Source organism: Callithrix jacchus, chromosome 11 (assembly GCF_049354715.1).
Source record: "Callithrix jacchus isolate 240 chromosome 11, calJac240_pri, whole genome shotgun sequence".
Classification (NCBI taxonomy): Eukaryota; Metazoa; Chordata; class Mammalia; order Primates; family Cebidae; genus Callithrix; species Callithrix jacchus.
Window position 1 is genome coordinate 105178868 of NC_133512.1, and position 24433 is coordinate 105203300.

The 24433-nt window shown below is 38.8% G+C and overlaps 1 protein-coding gene across 1 annotated transcript in view; it reads right to left on the minus strand.

The window, feature by feature from the left end:
- Positions 1-1578: 1578 nt before the first annotated feature.
- The window catches only part of MGAM2 (maltase-glucoamylase 2 (putative)), a 130751-nt gene continuing 107896 nt past the window's right edge, over positions 1579-24433 (minus strand). Inside the window, exons 46-48 of the mRNA XM_035254554.3 lie at positions 24118-24167; positions 7527-7700; positions 1579-6208 (exon numbers count right to left, since the gene is read on the minus strand). Coding sequence (XP_035110445.2) covers positions 3374-6208; positions 7527-7700; positions 24118-24167 — 3059 coding nt within the window. The 3' untranslated portion in view covers positions 1579-3373. The remainder of the gene's footprint in view (positions 6209-7526; positions 7701-24117; positions 24168-24433) is intronic.

Here is a 24433-nt window from a genome sequence, read left to right on the forward strand (position 1 = left end):
TTTGAATGTCTAATCTCATATACACTGAAGTTTGGTGATGGAAATTGATAAACTTTAAATCATGTATGTTCTCACAATTCTCATGCTGTAGAAAGAGTGGACTATTTTATATCTCCTAATCACACTGTGTAAAGTTGGTCTCTTGTCCAACTCGTTCCCCACCAGGAAGCTTTCTTTGACTCTTTTCTGTGCTATAGGATACCTCTGAGCTTCCCTATTCCTTGAAGTATTCCTACATACCTCTAGACTCCAGTGAGTTCCCTGTCAATCCAAAACATCTGTCATCTGTATTTCTCATTGGAAAATTAACCATGCATTATGTGTGGCATCTTTTAAGTGGTCAACATGAATAGTGTTTGCATAGTGATACTTGGAATGCTGTAAAATGAAGTTTAAATTAGTAATTATGAATTTCAGGTGTAATAATAAGGATGCCCATGGTAATGGTAAAGGTAGGAATGTCTCAAGTGTCAGAAGTAGAGAAAAGTAAATTTCTTTATACTTAGAACATGAGTTATAATCATTTGTGCATAATTAACATCACATATGTGGATGACCCAGTGGGGCTAGTCATTATGAACATAGGAGTTTCCCTAGACCTTATACATCAGTCCAAGGACAGGTTTTGCTAGTGTTTCCAATGGCAGGATGAGCATGTCAACCTTGCCCTCAGGTTTTCTGAACCTCGTTCTGGGATCACTACTTGTGCATTGACTCCTGAGTTTCAATTCTCAAGTCTTTTCAAACATCTGACCAAAGTCCAGATTTTTGTATATTCAAACTATTTCTTACCTTTTCAATTATGTTCCAATTACGTGTTTAAGAGGTTGGACTTTGGTGCCTTCAGAACTACGCTTGTTCAAGCAGATTCATCTTCAGTTTTCCAAATCCCAGCTGCTTTCAGTGAAGCCTTTGGTCAGTGAATCAGTGCTGGCATGGTGGATTGGCAGCAGGATATCAGGTGCCATGCCTTAGCACACAGAGCACTTTGTCCTGTGTCAGAGTGTGTGGTGCCAACAACACAAATGCACTTCCTCTCCCTCAGTGAAGACACAAGTGAGGAAGTCTGTGACCAAGTCCATCGAATTTTGAGTTTTGCTTTGAGTTGGAAGGTCACGTTAAGAGTCATGTATATACAAGCATAAGGTCTATCAACTTTGTTCAGAGGACTGTAGCTTGTGGGCAGATTCCAAAAGGCAAATGCTCCCGACTGATGAATCTGTGCCCCTCGTCTGGAGCACCATCAAATTGTCTGGACAACAGTATAGCTGGGCTGGCAGGTCAAAAAGCTGGGCAGATGTCTTTGTAGACAGTGGAAGATATTCATGTGGAGTAAGTTATAGATGCTGGAGTGCCTGCATGCTGGGGAAGTTGATAATATACTTGACTAGGACGTGAGAGTGGAAATAGGATGTTTTATGCCCACTTAAAGGAAGGTGTTCTCAAACTCTTTGGTCTCAGAACCCTTTTACATTCAAAATTAGTGAGGGCATTATGCCTTATTTATGTGGGTTATATCTGCTAATACTTGCTGCATTAGAAATCAAAATTGAGTCATTTGTAAAATATTTTTAAATATTTATTTTTCATTCATAAAAAATAACATTCACTTTGTGATAACAAAAAATATGTTTTTAATGAAAACTAACTATATTTTCCAAAGCAAAAAAAAAATTAGTAAGAAGAATGGCATTATTTTACATTTTATAAATCTGTTTAATATCTAGCTTAATAGAAGACAGCTAGATTGTTTTTTCTGTTTCTATATTCATCTATTGTGACACAATACAGCATAGAGTCTCTGGACAATGCCACTATATACTAATGAGACAATGAGACTGAAAAAACAGGTAACTTAGAAGCATTATGAAAGTAGATTTTAAGAACTTGTGGCACCCCATGGATCCATGAACTAAACTTTGAGAATACTGTCCCAACATTAACCCTTCAAAGTACCCAACTGGTCAGATTTGGTAATAACCATGGGTCTACTCCTGGGGGTCTGAGTGACCTAAGAAAAGACTAGATCAAGGATAAATGATGAATTTGGATCTAAAAGATCAGGAACAGACTGATAACCCTAACATAATGAAGGAGAGTCTGGACAGTGAAATTATAAGGGAAAAGCTTGTATGAAAAGAAGAAAACACAAATAAGATTATGAACTGTGATTTCAGTGCAGAGGCTGTCTTCCTTATGCCATATATTTACATTCTCACCTCTATCTGGATAATTTCTGATTTATACTAGAGTCAGAGCCAGTCACTGGTGGTAACAGTGAGGCTTTAAGACTATCTCATAATTTAGATTGATTATAATTTTGAGAATACTGTCTATAAGTGAAAGTACTTAAAAAATCTATAGTAAGAGTATTAGTAGTACCTATAAAATAATGGTTGCAAAGTTCAGGAATTTATGTTTTTAGGATATATAATCAGTTTATTTTCTATGATAGTAAAACCAATAGATAATATTTATAATTTAAGATTATTTCAATGCCTGAAGTAAGGTTATACAAGACCTTCAATGGTAGCATTTTCCATATCTGTAGCTATGGTTAGGAACTCTTCAGAAGCAATAATACTACTAGTATGTGTAATGCAAATGACTCTATTGGTAGCTATGCCATTTGGAAAAGTTCATAGGAGAATAAAGTGCATTTTTTAACATGACTAATTACATACTCTATTGTAATATTAATAACTCTTGGTATAGAAGCCATTTGAGTACCGGGAGTATCACCAGTGCTCTCAGTTATGGCATTATGTCATGTGACTCAAGAAACAAGTTGAACTATTTTAATAACTACATCTAAGACAATGGTATTTATAGAGCCTAATGTGGTGTTATCTGAGATCCAAAATTACCCGTGAAATCTACAGCAAGGATATATAGGACATAAAAAACATCTGTCGTTTAATTGATGGGGTTATAAAAATAATAACTATAATTTAAAAGAAAAAGAGTACATATTATGGCTGCAAAATAAGTACCCACAGTTTCTTTGGTGAAAGCTGTAAGGATTGTAAGCCTTCCTCAACATGTCTGCAATGATGACAGTGTTTGGAGTAGCTGTGTCTTTTGTGGCTAGAGTACTAACATTTGTGGAAACTTAAGTAGCATAAAATAGAGTATCTCATAACTGACTTTCTATATCTGTAATAGTTGTCTGAAGGGGTTATCTGAGGTAACTGTCTTGCCTTGAGTAGTAATCATGGAACTAGAGTAGCATTTATGGCATCTGCAATATAAGTAGGTGCAGTAGTAGAGGTATGTATTGTGCTATTAGGAGTGGCAATATTTAAAGCATATTTGGTAATATTTGTAGTATCTGTGGTAGCACTAGTTGCAGTAATAGGTAAATAACTAGCCACTACTCCCCAGTAGTAGAATTTGTTGTTACCATATGGGAAGTTTCTAAATCTAGACCAGTAGCTGTTATTGTGTCTGAGGCTGTTGTGATGTTTGAAACAGAAATGTGTGTCGTGTTACCTGTAACACTGTTAGAGTTATCTGCATCAGTAACATTTACTGCCTGACCCGTACTATTTATAGTATTGGTGATGGGAAAAACTGTGGTACTTGAAATGTAAGTGTTTGTAAAGGCTGTATCAGAACTGGTAATTAAATGTGTAGTTTTTGTGTTGAAAATATGTGTAGTTATAGTGGTACTATGTACTGTAATGGCACTTGCAGTAGTTTTAGTAGTAGATGTAACATCTGCAGTGTTTATATGTGAGGAAGTGGCAGAGTCTTCAGTACTAGTAATTATTGTGTCTGAAGTAGTAGAAAAAGTATTCAAAATAGGAATAGTCGTGATGCTAACATTCACAGTCGTGGGAGTACCTACAACATCTATAACACCTGGCATTATCCTGGTAATGTTTGCATTGGTGGTATTTGGTGTAGTAGCATCTCCAGTGTCTGTGGAGGTGGTATTTGAAGCATAACTAGGGGTATCTGGAGGATAGGTAGTGGCAGTATCTGTGGCAAGTGCCGTTGGAGACATGTCATCTGTGGTGATGGCACCAGGTGTGCCTATATGAGGTAGAGTTGAAATTACCTCAGTGGTAGTTTCTGTAGAAGTAGTATTTGTCATCATAGTAGCTGCAGCAACTCCTGTAGTTGTATTTGTGTTTCCCTCTGTGGTGATAGTTATAATATTTGTAGTAACTAAATCCATTATAGGGGCTGTAGTGCTGGCAGCAGTAGTATCAATGGTGCCTACACTAGGAAGATTTGTAGGAGCTAATGATGTGTGGCTTAAGCCTAGAGTTGTAGTAGTAGCAGAATGGGGAGCAGTGAACTGCGTGAAGTGTGTAGTGAATTTGTCTGTGGAAGTAACTGTTGTATCTGGACTCATGGTATTATCTTTGGTGCTGGTAGTAGCAACTGTAGCATCCATTATCATGGTACTTTTTGTATCAAGAGTGTTGGAAATAATGGTGTTTGCATTTGTAGGGGTAGCAAAATTAGTAATTTTATCAGTAGTGAATGTATTACTTGTTAGAAACATGCTCGAAATAGGAGTAGTAGAGCTAGGAATAGAAGTAAGACTGTGGGTAGGAGTGGTGGGAGAAGTTTGGTAATAAGTAGTTATGCCAGGAGTCGTATTTTTCCCTGTATTAGTAGCATCAGTACTTGGAGAAGGAGTAGTCACAATAGGAACAATATTACCAGAAGAAGTAGTTGATATGGAAATACTATTACTAGTTCTATTACCAGCAGACATTGTCAGTAAAAGAGAATTTGTCACAGAAGCTTCATTATTTGTGCTAGCAACATCAGCACTTGTAGGAGAAGTAGTTATCATAACAATAGTGTTCGTAGCATTAGTACTTTCAGAGGAAGAAGTGGTCATAATAGAAAAACTATTACTAGTAGTATCAACACCAGTATTTGCAAGAGAAGGAATAGCAGTAATTGGAACAGTATCATCAGTACTTGTATAAGAGGTAGTGGTTATAGTAGCAACATTAGTAGTAGTGCTAGCATTAGTAGTACTTGTTTGAAAAGGAGTACTTATATTATAAATAGTAGTATTAGTGCTAACATCAGTAGTGCTTGTTAGAGAAGGAGTAGTGGCAATAAGTACAGTAGTACTAAGGGTGGCATCAGCAGTACTGGTCAGAGAAGGAGTCATTGAAATGGAAACAGTAACTATAGTACTCACAGTGGTACTACTTGTAGAAGAAGGCATAGTGGCATTAGAAACAGTATTACTAATGTTAGAATCAGCAGTATTTGTAGGGAAAGGTGTGGTTGTAATAGGAACAGTAGCAACAGTGCTAGCACTAGTAGTACTTGTAGGGAAAGGAGTAGTTATATCAGGAAGCGTGGTACTAGTTGTAACACCAATAGTACTTGTTGCAAAAGGTATGGTTGTGACAGGAACAGCAACACTAGTGCTACCACTAGTAGTACTTGTAGGGAAAGGAGCAGTTGCATTAGGAACAGTAGTACTAGTTGTAACACCAATAGTACTTGTTGAAAAAGGTGTGGCTGTGATAGATACAGAAGCATTAGTGCTAGCAGTAGTAGTATTTGTAGGGAAAGGCATAATTGTATCAGGAGCAGTAGTATTAGTGGTAACACTAATAGTACTTGTTGGAAAAGGTGTAATTGTTATAGGAAGAGTAGTATTAGTGCTACCAGTAGTAGTATTTGTAGGGAAAAGGACAGCTGTACTAGGAATAGTAGTATTAGTTGTAACACTAATAGTGCTTGTTGCAAAAGGTATAGCTGTGGTAGGAACATTAGCAACAGTGCTGGCACCAGTAGTACTTACAGGGAAAGGAGAAGTTGTATCGGGAACAGTAGTACTAGTTGTAAAACCAACAGTACTTGTTGCAAAAGGGGTGGTTGTGATAGGAGCAGTAACATTAGTGCTGGCACTAATAGTACTTGTAGGGAAAGGAGAAGTTGTAGCGGGAACAGTAGTACTAGTTGTAACACCAACAGTACTTGTTGCAAAAGGGGTGGTTGTGATAGGAGCAGTAGCAGTAGTGCCAGTGGTAGTGTTTGCACTGGCAGAACCAGTGATAGTCTCAGAACTGGTAGCATTAGTAGTAGATGGAGAAGGATGAGAACTCATCGTGATGGTACTTGTCTTAGTTGGAGTAGGAAGGACAGGACCACCATAAATCCAGGTAACCTCAGTTAACTTTTCCAGGTTGATGATCTTGTCAGTCAATTGAATAGTTAGTGTCTGCCAGAAAAGAAAAGACATAAATGGGTATTTCAGAACTTCTTAAACCTACATGTAGGTCACCTCTTAAATTACAATTTAATAAAAAATGATATATTCATTCCTTTCCTGTCATAAGATATAAACATTCCTTTTTAGGTTAGGTCACGTTGATTCCAGTCAGATAAATACAGAGAGATGCTCTGTGTGCATAATCCCTATGCTGTTTCTTTTCACTTCATTTAGTCAGAACCTTATTGTTCACAAATATTTGTAGCTGTGATTAAAACCAACATTTATTAAAATCTCTTTGTTTTGCCACTGGGTTTTAGTCCTCTTGACAGCAGGGTGGTTTTGTGTTTTCCTCATTCCAAACAGGACAGTGTCTGGCACATAATAGGCATCAGATACGCCATAGAGTTTTTTTAAAACTTCAAGGATTTTCTACACAATCTTAACTAGAAGCAATTACTTGCAAAGAGTAGTTTTGAACTCAGTGGTCTAGGTAAAATGCTTTAAGGTAAATGCCCAGAAGAGCTTAAAGGGAGAGTATCTATTTGAGCACTCAGAGGGGCCATTTTCCAGAGTCCAAATACCATCAGGGTGCCCATTTCACCTTTTAGAAAAAAAGAACTATGGTTATCCATTTTCACTTTTCTAAACTATTCATTATGGGTTGCTGATTCTGTGTTTATGAAGTCTTATGTTCTAAAAGTCAGATACTTTTTTTTGTAGTTGCTTTGGTAACGATTGGTATTTCATCTTCCAAAATTCTAGTTTAGTTAGTTCTAGAATCCTCAGGTAGGGCCTGCTGTTTATGTCCCCCTGTTTTGTCAACCTTTTATCTTATACCACAGGTGAATATATTCACCTGATGATTGCCACAGTTTACTGCCAATTTTCATCCACCCATAAGATCCATCAGTTTGACCAGGGACATGAATAACTGCAGGAAGGATGGGGAAACCTTCAACAGCTTTAGGGAATCACCCTTTCCTTTGTTTTAGCCTCTACAGCAGAAATAAGTTTTATTTTGCTCATGTGGAAGACCAACCTATCAAAACATAGCAGTCTCTTTGGTAAATACATGGAGAGGATCTCATCAGGCCAGTGATCACTGACCCCTAGGCTATACTGAAAAGACCACTAATGTTGCACATTTTACAATATGATTCAACATTTGCTACTTTTCAGGAACATATCTATTGCACATATTTATAACCTTTTAATATATGATAATATAACAATGATAATTTTAATTGCTATCAGAATTATTGGTGATAATTTTGCAGAATGAAAAAATTTCCTTGTGATATGCTAATATTCCTTTCAGACCTACCTGTTTATAAGGGTCGCTATTGAAATTTCTCTCCATAAATTGCTGGTTGTCATAGGTGAAACTGACTTGTGTCACATAGGTAGAGTTCATACCCCAGATTCTAATATATCCAACTTTTAGTGGATTTGAGTCACTCAAATACTTATTGTGTATGGTCTGGATTTGCAAGACGTTCTATAAAGAATTTATAAAGAGAAAAAAATACATCATATATTGATAGACTATGATCCATATTAAAATATTAACAAACCTAAATTTACTTTTGTTATATCTGTTTGCTCTTTTTATTTATATATTTAGATTTTCATTGATACATAATAGTTATACATATTATGGGATACAGGTGATATTTTGATACATATATACCATAGGTAGTGATCAAATTAGGGTATTTAGGTTCTCCATCACCTCAAACGTTTACCATATTTTTTTGAGACAGAGTCTCACTCTGTCACCCAGGCTGGAGTACAATGGCATGGTCTTGGCTCACTGCAACCTCTGCCTCATGGGTTCAAGCAATTCTTCCCCCTCAGCCTCCTGTGTAGCTGGGACTACAGGTGTGTGCAGCCACACCCAGCTAATTTTTATATTTTTAGTAGAGATGGGGTTTCACTATGTTGGCCAGGCTGGTCTCGAACTCCTGACCTTGTGATCCACCCACGTCAGTCTCACAAAGTGCTGGGATTACAGGTGTGAGTCACTGCACCCGGACACATTCATCATTTCTTTGCATTAAAACATTTCAAATCTTCTCTTCTAGCTATTTTGAAATATACCATAAATTGCTGTTAACTGTCATCACCCTACTGTGTTATCAAACAAAAGCACTCACTCCTGCTATTTAACTGTCTCTTTGTTCCCACTAACAAACCTCTCTTTACGGCCCCCACCCCATCCCAGACTCTGGTAACTATAACTCCACTCTCTACACACTTCATGAAGACATACTTCCTGACTACCTACTATAATAAATTTGATAATGCTGAAAATAAGTTTATTGTACCAGCATTATAAAAGTTATCTTCCCTACATTATAAGTATTCTAATAATCATTTCTAACAGAAAATATCAGTATTGCTATCTTAGAGATAAGGAAACTGAAGCTCTGGGAAATGAAGTGAGTAGTCCAAGGCAACAAGGCTAGATAACATAGGTAAAGTTGGAAGTGCAAGGTGCCCCTGTACATACTACCACACGAATTAATTTAGAGTGAGCAAAGAAGTGTGGCAAACAGTCCCTAGACTAAGGACAGTGTGCAAGAAACACAGGAAGTTAACCAAGTCATGAATTGTGTAAGTAGTAATACAGGGGTTATAACACTAAGATATAAATAATAAAATGGCAAATGATGAAGGCCCAAGTGAAAATCACAGTGGTTATTTTCATGGGTGTGAAGAGAGGAAAAATTACATGGGAGGAAGAGGATCAAGGGAGAACTTAGGAAGGACATGTAACTTCAGAACTCCTGGAAGGATGGGAAGGATTCATTATGATACAGGAAATAGCGGTACAGGGACACACTGAACAAAGGCACATTCATTGAGCAGTGCAAGGGCAACCACAGCTGGTGCTGAGTAAACAGAGACATGAGGCCAGGTAGGTTAAGGAAGGTAAGATTTTGAAGATTCTATGCAACAAATCAAGGAGATAGTTGTAGTAGAGTGAAGCTATGCATTTCTCAATTATTATGGCTGCAGTAAGAAGAGAAAAAAGAACCCTATTCAATAGGCATTAAGGATGAACAAGACTCGCTACTGGGCAGGCAGAAACAAGGGAAAAATCAAGAAAAAAGATATAGCTCGGACAAGGACTCAAGATGGCGCTGTGAGAACAACCCAGGATTGGAGCTCTCGTTGTGTCCGCGGAGAGTGTGTCTGAGCTGCATTTCCAGACTGATCTTTGTTGCCCACGGAACGGGGAAATTCCCAAGTGAAGAGGAGATGCAGGACGCCAGGCAGAACCTCCGCCCGGTGAAGCCAGCAGCCGAGGTGGCAGTGGCTGGCCCTACCCAGCGCTCCCCACAGGGCGCGCTTGTCCGGGTGCCCCTTGAACCGGCCACCAGAGACGTGAGAGGGCTAGACTTGAGACTGAGCTAGACTTGGACAGTGGGCCAGCCCAGGGGATTGCAGGGACAGAGCGTTAGGGGTGGCCCAGTGGGACGAACAAAACCGCGATTTCAAACAAGCCCCGTGCAGATGGCCCGAGACGCTCTGAGGGAGAGGGGCGTCCACCATTACCAAGGCAACCCGCCCCAACTGAGATACACACCCATTGCTGATGCAGCCAGCCATTGCCGAGGCAACCTGTCCGTACTGAGATACACGCCCACTGCTGACGCAGCCTGCCGTTGCCGAGGCAACCCGCTACAACAGAGAGACTCTGCCGCAGGGCATGGTGGAGAACACAGCAGAAGAGCAGAGCCAGGGCGAGCCTCACAACAGCAGGGCGGAGCCTTGGCAGGCAAACAGTGGCTAGTCTGCATCCTAGCTGGGCAGGACCTCAAGGGACATCCAAAAATAAAGCCCAAACCCCTCAACACAGAGCATTTGAGAAAAAAAAGGGTTTTTTTAATGAGCTCTGTTGCAGCAGAATCAAACATAGCAGCCTAACAGCCCTGAATGAACAACAGAGCTCACAGCTCAGCAATTAAGCTCCTATAAAGTACAAACTGTCTCCTCAAGCAGCTCCCTGACCCCTCTATATCCAAAAGACTGACATTAGGCAGGCATCATCCTGGGAAAAAGATAGCAGAAAAAGAAACTGGTAGCATCCCTCGCTGTGCCACAGCTGCTAGAGGTGCACCCCAGACAAGCAGGGTCTGGAGCGGACCTCAGCACTCGTACAGCGAAGGGGCTAGACTGGTAGAAGGAAAACCAAGCAACAGAAATACTTCATCATCAACATTCTGGGTGTCCACTCAGAGACCCAATCGAAAAGTCAGCAACTACGCAGACGACCAGCGGACAAATCCACAAAGATGGGAAGAAACCAGTGCAAAAAGGAGGAAAACACCCAAAACCAGAACACCTCGCCTCCTAGAAAGGACCAAACCTCCTCACCAGCAAGGGAACAAAGCTGGACGGAGAATGACTGTGACGAAATGACGGAATTAGACTTCAGAAGATGGATAATGAGAAACTTTTGTGAGCTAAAAGATCATGTATTAAATCAATGCAAAGAAACTAAGAACCTTGAAAAAAGATTTGAAAAAAGATTCAAGGAAATGATAATAAGAATGGATAACTTAGAGAGGAATATGAATGAATTAAAGGAGCTGAAAAACACAATACGAGAACATCGCGAAGCAAGCACAAGTTTCAATAGCCGAATTGACCAAGCAGAAGAAAGAATATCTGAAGTCGAAGACCAACTCAATGAAATAAAACGAGAAACCAAGATTAGAGAAAAAAGCGCAAAAAGGAATGAACAAAGTCTCCAAGAAATGTGGGACTATGTGAAAAGACCTAACCTACGTTTGATAGGTGTAGCAGAAGGGGACGAAGAGAATGAATCCAAGCTGGAAAATACTCTTCAGGATATCATCCAGGAAAATTTCCCCCACCTAGCAAGACAGGCCAACACTCAATTGCAGGAAATACAGAGAACACCACAAAGATATTCCACAAGAAGAGCAACCCCAAGGCACATAATTGTCAGATTCAACAGGGTTGAAATAAAGGAGAGAATACTAAGGGCAGCCAGAGAGAAAGGTCGGGTCACCCACAAAGGGAAGCCCATCAGACTCACAGCAGATCTCTCGGCAGAAACACTACAAGCCAGAAGAGAGTAGGGGCCAATATTCAACATTCTTAAAGAAAAGAACTTTCAACCCAGAATTTCATATCCAGCCAAACTGAGCTTCAGAAGTGAAGGAAAAATAAAATCCTTTGCGAACAAGCAAGTACTCAGAGATTTTGTCACCACCAGGCCAGCTTTACAAGAGCTCCTAAAAGAGGCACTACACATAGAAAGAATCAACCAGTACCAGCCATTCCAAAATCACACTGAATGCTAAAGAGCATCAACATAATGAAGAATCTACAACAACTAACAGGCAAAACAGCCACTTAGCATCAAAATGGCAGTATCAAATTCACACATAACAATATTAACCCTAAATGTAAAAGGACTAAATGCACCAATCAAAAGACACAGACTGGCAAATTGGATAAAAATCCAAAACCCATCAGTGTGCTGTATCCAGGAAACCCATCTCACATGCAAGGATACACAAAGGCTCAAAATAAAGGGATGGAGGAAGATTTACCAAGCTAATGGAAAGCAAAAAAAAGCAGGAGTTGCAATTCTCATCTCTGATAAAATAGACTTTAAAGCAACAAAGATCAAAAGAGACAAAGAAGGTCATTACATAATGGTAAAAGGATGGATACAACAAGAAGAGCTAACGATCCTAAACATATATGGACCCAATGCAGGAGCACCCAGATACATAAGGCAAGTTCTTAATGAATTACAAAAGGACTTAGACTCCCACACAATAATAGTGGGAGACTTTAACACTCCACTGTCAATACTAGACAGATCAACCAGACAGAAAATCAACAAGGATATCCAGGGCTTGAACTCAGACCTGGAGCAAGCAAACCTGATAGACATTTACAGAACTCTCCACCCCAAATCCACAGAATACACATTCTTCTCAGCACCACATCACACCTACTCTAAAATTGACCACATAATTGGAAGTAAAGCACTGCTCAACAAATGCAAAACAACTGAAATCATAACAAACAGCCTCTCAGACCATAGTGCAATCAAGTTAGAACTCAGAATACAGAAACCGACCCAGAACCGCACAGCTTCATGGAAACTGAACAACTGGCTCTTGAATGTTGACTGGGTAAACAATGAAATGAAGGCAGAAATAAAGAAGTTCTTCGAAACCAATGAGAACGAAGACACAACGTGCCAGAACCTCTGGGACACATTTAAAGCAGTCTCTAGAGGAAAGTATATAGCAATAAGTGCCCATATGAGGAGAATGGAGAGATCCAAAATTGACACCCTATCGTCAAAATTGAAAGAGCTAGAGGAGCAAGATCAAAAAAACTCAAAACCCAGCAGAAGACAAGAAATTACTAAGATCAGAGCTGAGCTGAAGGAGATTGAGACACGAAAAACCCTTCAAAAAATCAATAAATCCAAGAGCTGGTCTTTTGAAAGGATCAACAAAATAGACAGACCACTAGCCAGATTGATTAAAAATAAAAGAGAGAACAACCAAATGGATGCAATAAAAAATGATAAAGGGGAAATCACCACAGATTCCACAGAAATTCAAACCATCATCAGAGAATATTACAAACAACTCTATGCACATAAACTAGTAAACCTGGAAGAAATGGATAAATTCCTGGTCTCCTGTGTCCTCCCAAGCCTAAACCAGGAGGAAGCTGAAACGATGAATAGACCAATAACAAGGTCTGAAGTTGAGGCAGCAATTAAGAGCCTACCACACAAAAAAACCCCAGGTCCAGACGGGTTCACAGCCGAATTCTACCAGACACACAAGGAGGAGCTGGTACCATTCCTTCTAAAACTATTTCAAACAATCCAAAAAGAGGGAATCCTTCCCAAATCATTTTATGAGACCAACATCATTTGGATACCAAAACCTGGCAGAGACCCAAAGAGAAAAGAAAACTTCAGGCCAATATCCATGATGAACATAGATGCAAAAATCTTCAATAAAATATTGGTAAGCCGATTGCAACAGCAAATCAAAAAACTGATTCATCATGATCAAGTAGGATTCATCCCGGGGATGCAAGGCTGGTTCAACATACGCAAGTCTATCAACGTAATTCACCACATAAACAGAACCAAAAACAAAAACCACATGATTATCTCAATTGACGCAGAGAAGGCATTTGTCAAAATTCAACAGCCCTTTATGCTAAAAACCCTCAATAAACTCGGTATCGATGGAACGTATCTCAAAGTAATAAAAGCTATTTATGACAAACCAACAGCCAATATCATACTGAGTGTGCAAAAACTGGAAGCATTCCCTTTGAAATCTGGCACTAGACAAGGATGCCCTCTTTCACCACTCCTATTCAATATAGTACTGGAAGTTCTAGCCAGAGCAATCAGGCAAGAAAAAGAAATAAAGGGTATTCAAATAGGAAAGGTGGAAGCCAAATTGTCTCTATTTTCAGACGACATGATAGTATACCTAGAAGACCCCATTGCCTCAGCCCAAAAACTCCTGAAACTGATAAGCAACTTCAGCAAAGTCTCAGGATATAAAATCAATGTGCAAAAATCACAAGCATTCGTCTACACCAATAACAGACTTAAAGAAAGCCAAATCAAGAACGAACTGCCATTCGCAATTGCTACAAAAAGAATAAAATACCTTTGAATACAACTCACAAGGAACGTAAGAGACCTCTTCAAGGAGAACTACAAACCACTGCTCAACAAAATCAGAGAGGACACAAACAGATGGAGAAACATTCCAAGTTCATGGTTAGGAAGAATTAATATCGTGAAAATGGCTATACTGCCCAAAGTAATTTACAGAATCAATGCTATCCCCATCAAGCTACCATTGACTTTCTTCACAGAACTGGAAAAAACCACCATGAACTTCATATGGAACCAAAAGAGAGCCCGCATAGCCAAGTCAATTCTAAGCAAAAAGAACACAGCGGGGGGCATCACACTACCGGATTTCAAACTATACTACAAGGCTACAGTAATCAAAACAGCATGGTACTGGTACCAAAACAGAGATATAGACCAATGGAACAAAACAGAGGCACTGGAGGCAACACAACATATCTACCACTATACAATCTTTGATAAACCTGACAAAAACAAGCAAGGGGGAAAGGATTCCCTGTTTAACAAATGGTGTTGGGAAAACTGGCTAGCCATGTGCAGAAAGCAGAAACTGGACCCCTTCCTGACACCTTACACTAAAATTAACTCCAGATGGATTAAAGACTTAAACATAAGACCTGGCACCATAAAAACCCTAGAAGGAAATCTAGGCAAAACTATCCAGGACATAGGAGTAGGCAAGGACTTCATGAACAAAACACCAAAAGCATTGGCAACAAAAGCCAAAATAGACAAATGGGACCTAATGAAACTCCACAGCTTCTGCACAGCAAAAGAAACAGTCACTAGAGTGGATCGGCAACCAACAGAATGGGAAAAAATTTTCGCAGTCTACCCATCTGACAAAGGGCTGATAGCCAGAATTTACAAAGAACTCAAACAGATTTACAGGAAAAAAACAAACAAGCCCATTCAAAAGTGGGCAAAGGATATGAACAGACACTTTACGAAAGAAGACATATATGAGGCCAACAATCATATGAAAAAATGCTCATCGTCACTGGTCATCAGAGAGATGCAAATCAAAACCACATTGAGATACCATCTCACGCCAGTTAGAATGGCGATCATTAAAAAATCTGGAGACAACAGATGCTGGAGAGGATGTGGAGAAAAAGGAACACTTCTACACTGTTGGTGGGAGTGTAAATTAGTTCAACCATTGTGGAAGACAGTGTGGCGATTCCTCAAGGCCTTAGAAATAGAAATTCCATTTGACCCAGCAATGCCATTACTGGGTATATATCCAAAAGACTATAAATCGTTCTACTATAAGGACACATGTACACGAATGTTCGTTGCAGCACTGTTTACAATAGCAAAGACCTGGAATCAACCCAAATGCCCATTGATAATAGACTGGATTGGAAAAATGTGGCACATATATACCATGGAATATTATGCAGCAATCAGAAATGATGAGTTTGTGTCGTTTGTAGGGACATGGATGAATCTGGAGAACATCATCCTCAGCAAACTGACACAAGAACAGAAAATGAAACACCGCATATTCTCACTCATAGGTGGGTGATGAAAAATGAGAACACATGGACACAGAAAGGGGAGTACTAAACACTGGGGTCTATTGGGGGGAAAAGGGGAGGGCCAGTGAGAGGGGGAGGTGGGGAGGGATAGCCTGGGGAGAAATGCCAAATGTGGGTGAAGGGGAGAAGAAAAGCAAAGCACACTGCCATGTGTGTACCTACACAACTGTCTTGCATGCTCTGCTCATGTACCCCAAAACCTAAAATCCAATAAAAAATTAAAAAAAAAAAGATATAGCTCAAAATAAATGGGTTCTAAAGCTAGTTCTTATTGATTTGAGAGAGTTAATTTTAAATTCCCTGGAATTTTGCAAGCCAGTTGATGCTTAAAATTGCTTAAGATGGTGGGAGTAGCTACACTACAGGAATTAGCAACTGCTACAAATCATCTCCCACTGCCACAAGCTGGTTTACTAGCCAGGAAACCACTGATAATAGTTACCCCCAGGAAAAGTTGAGAGCTTTCTTTCATTTCAGGCCATTTATTCTTAAGGAAAAAAAATCTATCAAACATCACAGAAATAAGCATTAATTTATCAGAAAAATGAAATTTTGGAATTAGAAGTTATTAAAGGGCAATGTAATGTCTTACAAGTTTTTTTAAAAAACATATTAAATGGGGTGTCTTTCCTAATTTGCATAATAGCAGTAGAAATAGCACTAAAATTCAGGACTTCCATATCAATAGCTTCATTAAAATAATATTTGAGAGGAAAAAATATCTAGAGTCTTCAACTCAACTGCTCAATTTAAGAGCAGAGAAGATACACATTTATTAGTATACAAAGTTTTACAGTTAGTTTCAGAGGGACAAATGCAGGATGGAGCAACATGACCTGATAATCATGTCTGTGAGAATAATTTGAATGTCTAAGCTGACCAGGATATTTATATGTGCCAAACATCTGATACATGTGTTAAAAAATAACATAATGTAATAATAGCAGAAAAATATAGAATCTAGTAAAGAGAGGTAGTAGGCAATATGGAAGTCTATGCTGTCTTATAGAAATATAACAGAAATTATATATGTAATTTAATATTTTCTAGTAGTAACATTTTTTTAAAAAGTGAAAAGAAAAAGGGTAATTTCAAAATATATTTTATTTATGTGATATAGCCAAAACGTCATTATTACATTTTTTAAATATAAAAATACTCATAAGATATTTTTGAATTTTTTTTTCATTATGCTTTAGGTTCTGGGATACTCGTGCAGAACATGCAGGTTTGTTACATAGGCATACATGTGCCATGGTGGTTTGCTGCACCTATCAACCCGTCAGCTATTTTAGGTATTTCTCTTAATGCTATCCTTCCTCTTGCCTTCCACCCTCCGACAGACCCTGGTATGTGATGTTCCCTGCCCTATGCCCATATATTCTCATTGTTCAACTCCCACTTATAAGTGAGAACATGTGGTGTTTGGTTTTCTGTTCCTGTGTTAGTTTGCTGAGAATGATGGTTTCTAGCTTTGTCCATGTCCCTGTAAAGGACATGAACTCATTTTTTATGACTGCATAATATTCCATGGTGTATATGTGCCACATTTTCTTTTATCCAGTCTAACACTGATGGGCATTTGGGTTGGTTCCAAGTCTTTGCTATTGTGAAACCTGTGCCTGTGTCTTTATAATAGAATGATTTATAATTCTTTGGGTATATACCCAATAATGGTATTGCTGAGTCAAATAGTATTTCTAGTTCTAGATCCCTGAGGAATTTCCACACTGTCTACCACAATGGTTAAACTAATTTACACTCCCACCAACAGTGTAAAAGCATTCCTATTTCTCCACATCCTCTCCAGCATCTGTTGTTTCCTGACCTTTAAATGATCACCATTCTAACTGGCATAAGATGGTATCTCATTGTGCTTTTGATTTGCATTTCTCTAATGACCAGTGATGCTCAACTCTTTTTCATATGTTTGTTGGCTGCATAAATATTTTCTTTTGAAAAGTGTCTATTCATATCATTCACCCACTTTTCAATGGTTTTTTTTCTCTTGTAAAATTGTTTAAGTTCATTGTGGATTTTGGATATTAGCCCTTTGTCAGATGGATAGATTGCAAAACTGTTCTCCCATTCTGTAGGTTGCCTGTTTACTCTGATGATAGTTTATTTTGCTGTGCAGAAGCTCTTTAGTTTAATTAGATCCCATTTGTCTATTTTGGCTTTTGTTACCATTGCTTTTTGTGTTTTAGTCATGAAGTCTTTGCCCATGCCTATGTCTTGAATAGATTTGCCTAGGCTTGTTTTAGGTTTTTTTATGGTTTTAGGTCTTACATTTAAATCTTTAATCCATCTTGAGTTAATTTTTGTATAAGGTGTAAGGAAGGGGTCCAGTTTCAGTTTTCAGCATGTGGCTAGCCAGTTTTCCCAACACCATTTATTAAATAGGGTATCCTTTCCCCATTGCTTGTTTTTGTCAGGTTTGTCAAAGATCAGATGGTTGTAAATGTGTAGTGTTATTTCTGAGGTCTCTTTTCTATTCCATTGGTCTATATATCTGCAGTAGATTGTAGTAGATATATCTGTAGTATATATCTGTAGTAGATTGTTATAATTCTGTGAAGAAAATCAATGGCAGCTGATGGGGATAACATTGAATCTATAAATTACTTTTGATAGTAATACATTTTCATGATATTAATTATTCCTATCCATGAGCATGGAATGTTTTTTCATTTGTTTGTGTCCTCTCTTATTTCCTTGAGCAGTGGTTTGTAGTTCTTGAAGAGGTCCTTGATATCCCTTGTAAGATGTATTTCTAGGTATTTTATTCTCTTTGTAGCAATTATGAATGGGAGTTTGCTCATGATTTGGCTCTCTATTATTGGTGTGTAGGAATGCTTGTAATTTTTGCACATTGACTTTGTTTTGTGAGACTTTGCTGAAGTTGTTTATCAGATTAAGGAGTTTTTGGGCTGAGACAATGGGGTTTTCTAAATATAAAATTATGTCCTCAGCAACTGCAATTTGACTTTCTCTTTTCCTGTCTGAATACTCTATTTCTTTGTCTTGTCTTATTGCCCTGGCCAGAACTTCCAAAACTATGCTGAATAGGAGTGGTGAGAAAGGGCATCCTTGTCTTGTGCCAGTTTTCTAAGGGAATGCTTCCAGCTTTGCCCATTCAGTACGATATTGGCTGTGGGTTTGTCATAAATAGCTCTTATTATTTTGAGATTTGTTCCAGCAATACATAGTTTATTGAGTGTTTTTAGCATGAAGAGATGTTGAATTTTATCAAAGCCCTTTTCTGCATCTATTGAGATAATCATGTGGTTTTTTTCATTGGTTCTCTTATGTGATGGATTATATTTATCAATTTGCATATGTTGAACCAGCCTTGCATCTCAGGAATGAAGCTAACTTGGATAAGCTTTTTAATGTGCTGCTGGATCCAGTCTTCCAGTATTTTATTGAAGATTTTCACATCAATATTCATCAGGGATACTTGCCTGAAAATTTCTTTTTTTGCTGTGTCTCTGTCAGGTTTTGGTATCAGGATGATGCTGGCCTCATAAAATGAGTTAGGGAAGAGTCCCTCTTTTTCTGTTGTTTGGAATAGTTTCAGAAGGAATGGCACCAGCTCCTATTTGTACTTCTGGTAGAATTTAGATGTTAATCTGTCTGGTCCTAGGCTTTTTTTGGTTGGTAGGCTGCTAATTACTGCCTCAATTTTAGAACTTGTTTTGATCTATTTAGGGATTTGACTTCTTCCTGATTTAGTCTTGGGAGTGTGTATGTGCCCAGGAATTTATCCATTTTTTCTAGATTTTCTAGTTTATTTGCATAGAGGTGTTCATAGTATTCTCCAATGGTAGTTTGTATTTCTGTTGGATCTCCCGTTTATCATTTTTTATTGTGCCTATTTGATTCTTCTCTGTTTTCTTCTTTATTAATCTGGCCAGTGGTCTATCTATTCTGTTAATCTTTTGAAAAAACCTGCTCCTGGATTCACTAATTTTTTGGAAGGGTTTTTCATGTCTCTTTCTCCTTCAATTCTGTTTTGATCTCAGTTATATCTTGTCTTCTGCTAGTTTTTGAATTTGTTTGCTCTTGCTCTCTAGTTCTTTTAATTGTTGATTTTAGATCTTTGCTGCTTTCTCCTGTGGGTATCTAGTGCTATAAAGTTTCTTCTAAACATTGCTTTAGCTGTGTCCCAGAGATTCTAGTAGGTTGTGTCCTCATTCTCATTGGCTTCAAAGAATTTCTTTATTTCTGCCTTAACTTCATTATTTACCCAGTAGTCATCCAGGAGCAGGCTGTTCAGTTTCCATGTAGTTGTGCAGTTTTGAGTGAGTTTCTTAATCCTGAGTTCCTATTTTATTGCACTGTTGTCTGAGAGACTGTTTGTTATGATTTCTATGCTTTTGCATTTGCTGAGGAGTGTTTTACTTCCAATTATGTGGTCAATTTTAGAATAAGTGCTATGTGGTGCTGAAAAAGATGTATATTCTGTTGATTTAGGGTGGAGAGATCTGTAGATGCCTCTTAGGCCCACTTGGTCCAGAGCTGAGTTCAAGTCCTGAATATCTTTGTTAATTTTCTGTCTCATTGATCTGTTTAATATTAACACCAGGGTGGTAAAGTCTTCCACTATTATTGTGTGGGAGCCTAGGTCTCTTTGCAGGTCTCTAAGAACTTGCTTTATGAATCTGGGTGCTTCTGTATTGGATGTATACATATTTAGGATAGTTAGCTCTTCTTGTTGCATTGATCCCTTTACCATTATGTCATGCCCTTCTTTATCTTTTTTGATCTTTGTCGGTTGAAAGTCTGTTTTAGCAGAGACTAGGAATGCAACCCCTGCTTTCTTTTTCTTACTTTCCATTTGCTTGGTAAATCTTCCTCCATCCCTTTAAATTGAGCCTATATGTGCCTTTGCATGTGAGATGGGTCTCCTGAATACAGCACACTGATGGGTCTTGACTCTTTATCCAATTTGCCAGTCTGTGCTTTTTAATTGGGTCATTTAGCCCACTTACATTTAAGGTTAATAGTATTATGTGTGAATTTGATCCTGTCATTATGATGCTAGCTGTTATTTTGCCCATTAGTTGATGCAGTTTCTTCACAGTGTTGATGGTCTTTACACTTTCATTTGTTTTTGCAGTGGCTGGTAACAATTTTTCCTTTTCCATATTTAGTGCTTCCTTCAGAAGCTCTTGTAAGGCAGGCCTGGTGGTGACAAAATCCCTCAGCATTTGCTTGTCTGTAAGGGATTTTATTTCTCCTTCACTTATGAAGCTTAGTTTGGCTGGATATGAAATTCTGGGTTGAAAATTATTTTCTTTAAGAAGGTTGAATATTGACCCCCACTCTCTTCTAGCTTCTAGAATTTCTGCAGAGAGATCCACTGTTAGTCTGATGGGCTTTCCTTTATGGGTAACCCGACCTTTCTCTCTGGCAGCCCTTAACATTTTTTCCTTCATTTCAATCTTGGTGAATCTGATGATTATATATCTTGGGGTTGGTCTTTTCAAGGAGTATCTTTGTGGTATTCTCTGTATTTCCTGAATTTGAATGTTGGCCTGTCTTGCTAGGTTGGCAAAGTTCTGGAGTGTGTTTTCCAACTTGGTTCCATTATCTCCATCACTTTCAGGTACACCAATCTAATGTAGGTTTGTCTTTTCACACAGTCCCATATTTCTTACAGGCTTTGTTCATTCTTTTTTATTCTTTTTTCTCTAATCTTGTCTTCACACTTTATTTCATTAAGTTGATCTTAATCTCTGATATCCTTTCTTCTGCTTGATCAATTTGGCTATTGATATTTGTGTATGCTTCACAAAATTCTCGTGCTGTGCTTTTCAGCTTTGTCAGGTCATTTATGTTCTTCTCTAAACTGGTTATTCTAGTTAGAAATTCCTCTAATCTTTTATCAAGGTTCTTAGCTTCCTTGCACTGGGTTAGAACATGCTCCTTTAACTCAGTAGAGTTTGTTATTACCCACTTTCTGAAGCCTAATTCTGTCAATTTGTCAAACTCATTCTCCCTCCTGTTTTGTTCCCTTGCTGGAAAGGAGTTGTAATCCTTTGGAGAAGAAGAGGCATTCTGGTCTTTGGAATTTTCAGCTTTTTTATGCCAGATTTTCCTCATCTTCATGGATTTATCTACCTTTGGTCTTTGCTGTTGGTAACCTTCAGATGGAGTTTTCCATGGTCGTCCTTTTTGTTGATGTTGAGGCTATTGTTTTCTCTTTGTTAGTTTTCCTTCTAATAGGCCCCTCTTCTGCAGGTCTGCTGGAGTTTGCTGGGAGTTCATTTCAGACATTGTTTGCCTGAGTATCACCAGCAGAGACTGCAGAACAGAAAAGAATTCTGCCTGATCCTTCCTCTGGAAGCTTCGTCCCAGAGGAGCAACTGCCAGATGCCAGCCAGAGCTCTCCTGTATGAGGTGTCTGTCAACCCCTGCAGGGAGGTGTCTCCCCATCAGGAGGCATGGGGGTCAGGGACCCACTTGAGGAAGCAGTCTGTTTCTTAGCAGAGCTCAAGCACTGTTCTGGGAGATCCACTGCTCTCTTCAGAGCCAGAAGGCAGAAATGTTTAGGTCTGCTGAAGCTGTGCCCACAGCTACCCCTTCCCCCAGGTTCTCTGTCCCCAGGAGATGAGAGTTTTATCTATATACCCCTGACTGGGGCTGCTGCCTTTCTTTCATAGATGCCCTACCCAGAGAGGAGGAAGCTAGAGAGACAGTTTGGCTACACTGGCTTTGCGGTACTGTGGTGGGCTCTGCCCCAGTCTGAATTTCCCAGTGTCTGAGTTTACCCTGTGATGGAAAAACTGCCTACTCAAGCCTCAGTAATGGCAGATGCCCCTCCCTCCACCAAGATCAAGTATCCCAGGTCAATTTCAAACTGCTGTGCTAGCAGCGAGAATTTTAAGCCAGTGGATCTTAGCTTGCTGAGTTCTGTAAGGGTGGGATCTACTGAGCTAGATCACTTGCCTCCCTGGCTTCAGCCCCCTTTCCATGGGAGTGAACAGTTCTGTCTCACTGGCATTCCAGGCCCCACTGGGGTTTAAAAAACAACTCCTGCAAGTAGCTGGGTGTCTGTCCAAAAGGCTGTACAATTTTGTGCTTGAAACCTAGGGCTCTTGTGGTGTAGGCAACCAAGGGAATCTCCTGGTCTGTGGGTTGTGAAGACCATGGGAAAAGTAGAGTATCTGAGCCATATAGCACCATGTCTTACAGCATGGTCCCTGACAGCTTCCCTTGACTAGGGCAGGGAGTTCCCTGACTCTTGAATTTCCCAGGTGAGGCAGTGCCCCACACTGCTTTGGCTTGCCCTCCATGGGCTGCACCCACTGTCTAAACAGTCCCAATGAGATGAACTGGGAACCTCAGTTGGAAATGCAGAAATCACTGCAGTCTGCATTGGTCTCACTGGGAGCTGTACACCAGAGCTGTTCCTATTCAGCCATCTTGCCCAGGAAGCCCATAAATCATTTTTGAATTTTTTAAGCTAACTTTTGAATATTTCACATTAGGCTGGTCACATTTCAAGTGCTCAATAGCCACATGTGACTAGTGGCTATCATACTGGATAGGGCAGCTCTAAAATATGCCCTCAATTATGATGTTTTAAAAGAAATCTAGGTTAACTGGATTCTAAACAGAATAATCAGATCTGGAAACCAGTATAGGCAGGAAATAGAGGAAACATGAAGTTAGCCTGGTGATACATATTTCTAAGAAGAAAAAAGGAATAACAGAGACATCTTCAAATATGTGAATTGCTGTTATAGATTCATGCTATACTACTCCTTAAAGTGACTACATAAAAATAGACAAGCAGAATCCAGGTTTGACCTAAAACAATCCTTCTCATACTCTAATTAAAATTATACAGATTATCCATGGGATCATTTAATATGCAATGTGCATTAATTACATCACTGTCACAAATTATTCAGCCCTTACAAATCCATACCCCTTTTGAGGCATTCTGTCCCTCTTCTGTCTCTGGGCTTGACCATGTGACTTTGCATTTGCTAATGAAAAATTAGTCAACTCAATACAAAAAAAAAAGATTTTTAAAAGAACTAATGGATCTCCACTTTTATTTTTATTTGAGCCCTCTTCCATAATTATGAAGAAATCATATCTAGACCTTCCCACAAGGCCATCTTAGATTGTATGAAAATCAGCTGACCCCCTAGGTATGTGAACACAGCCAAGATTATCTAAACAGCCCAACAGATCCAAGACTGACTTGGCAAAGATCAGCCAAGACCAGGCCCATATCCTCTGAACCCTGCAAACTCATGAGCTAAGTAAGTGCTTATTGTTAGATACCATTGAGGTTTCAAGGTTGTCTTTTATGCATTGTTGTATAATAAAGAGTTTATATAGCATTTTTCTTCCAAAATTTATCAGCCAGAAAATTTCTTATCTTTGGAAAATATGTTATACATTTAAATTCCCATTTTTTTCACTAGCATTATATGAATTCCAAGTTTCTTTTCATAGAGATGGTATAAAACTGGCAAAATAAGGATTTTCTTATTTTTCTTCCTTATTTTAATGACAACAGACCTGGATTATAAAAGTAAAGGCAAGAAGAACCTCCTATTAAGATGTAGGATATTACATTTACACAATTAACTATAATGTTTAATCTGTAGACACAGGGAAAAGATTTATAAATTGTAGTATATTAGTCTTACCTGAGCTGCTATAAAGTTTGCCAAAAAATAATTTCCATTTTCATAAGTATCTGCAAACAAGGAAAAGAAAAGAATAAACATCTACTAGTTGCTTCAATTGCAGCAAATAATCATGTGTACCATCAGAAAATATCTCAATAGGGTCACAATTAGTGATAATTGTCACTTCTCTGGGGAGTACTGAAGATAGTGGCTAAGGAACTATTTCACTGCATGTCAGTGTTGGGATGTGCAAATGGAAATGGGTACCTTGCTGTGGAGGTCAGAAGGTTACAAATGCGAGAGAATCTGGATTGAATTAAGGATAGATTCCATA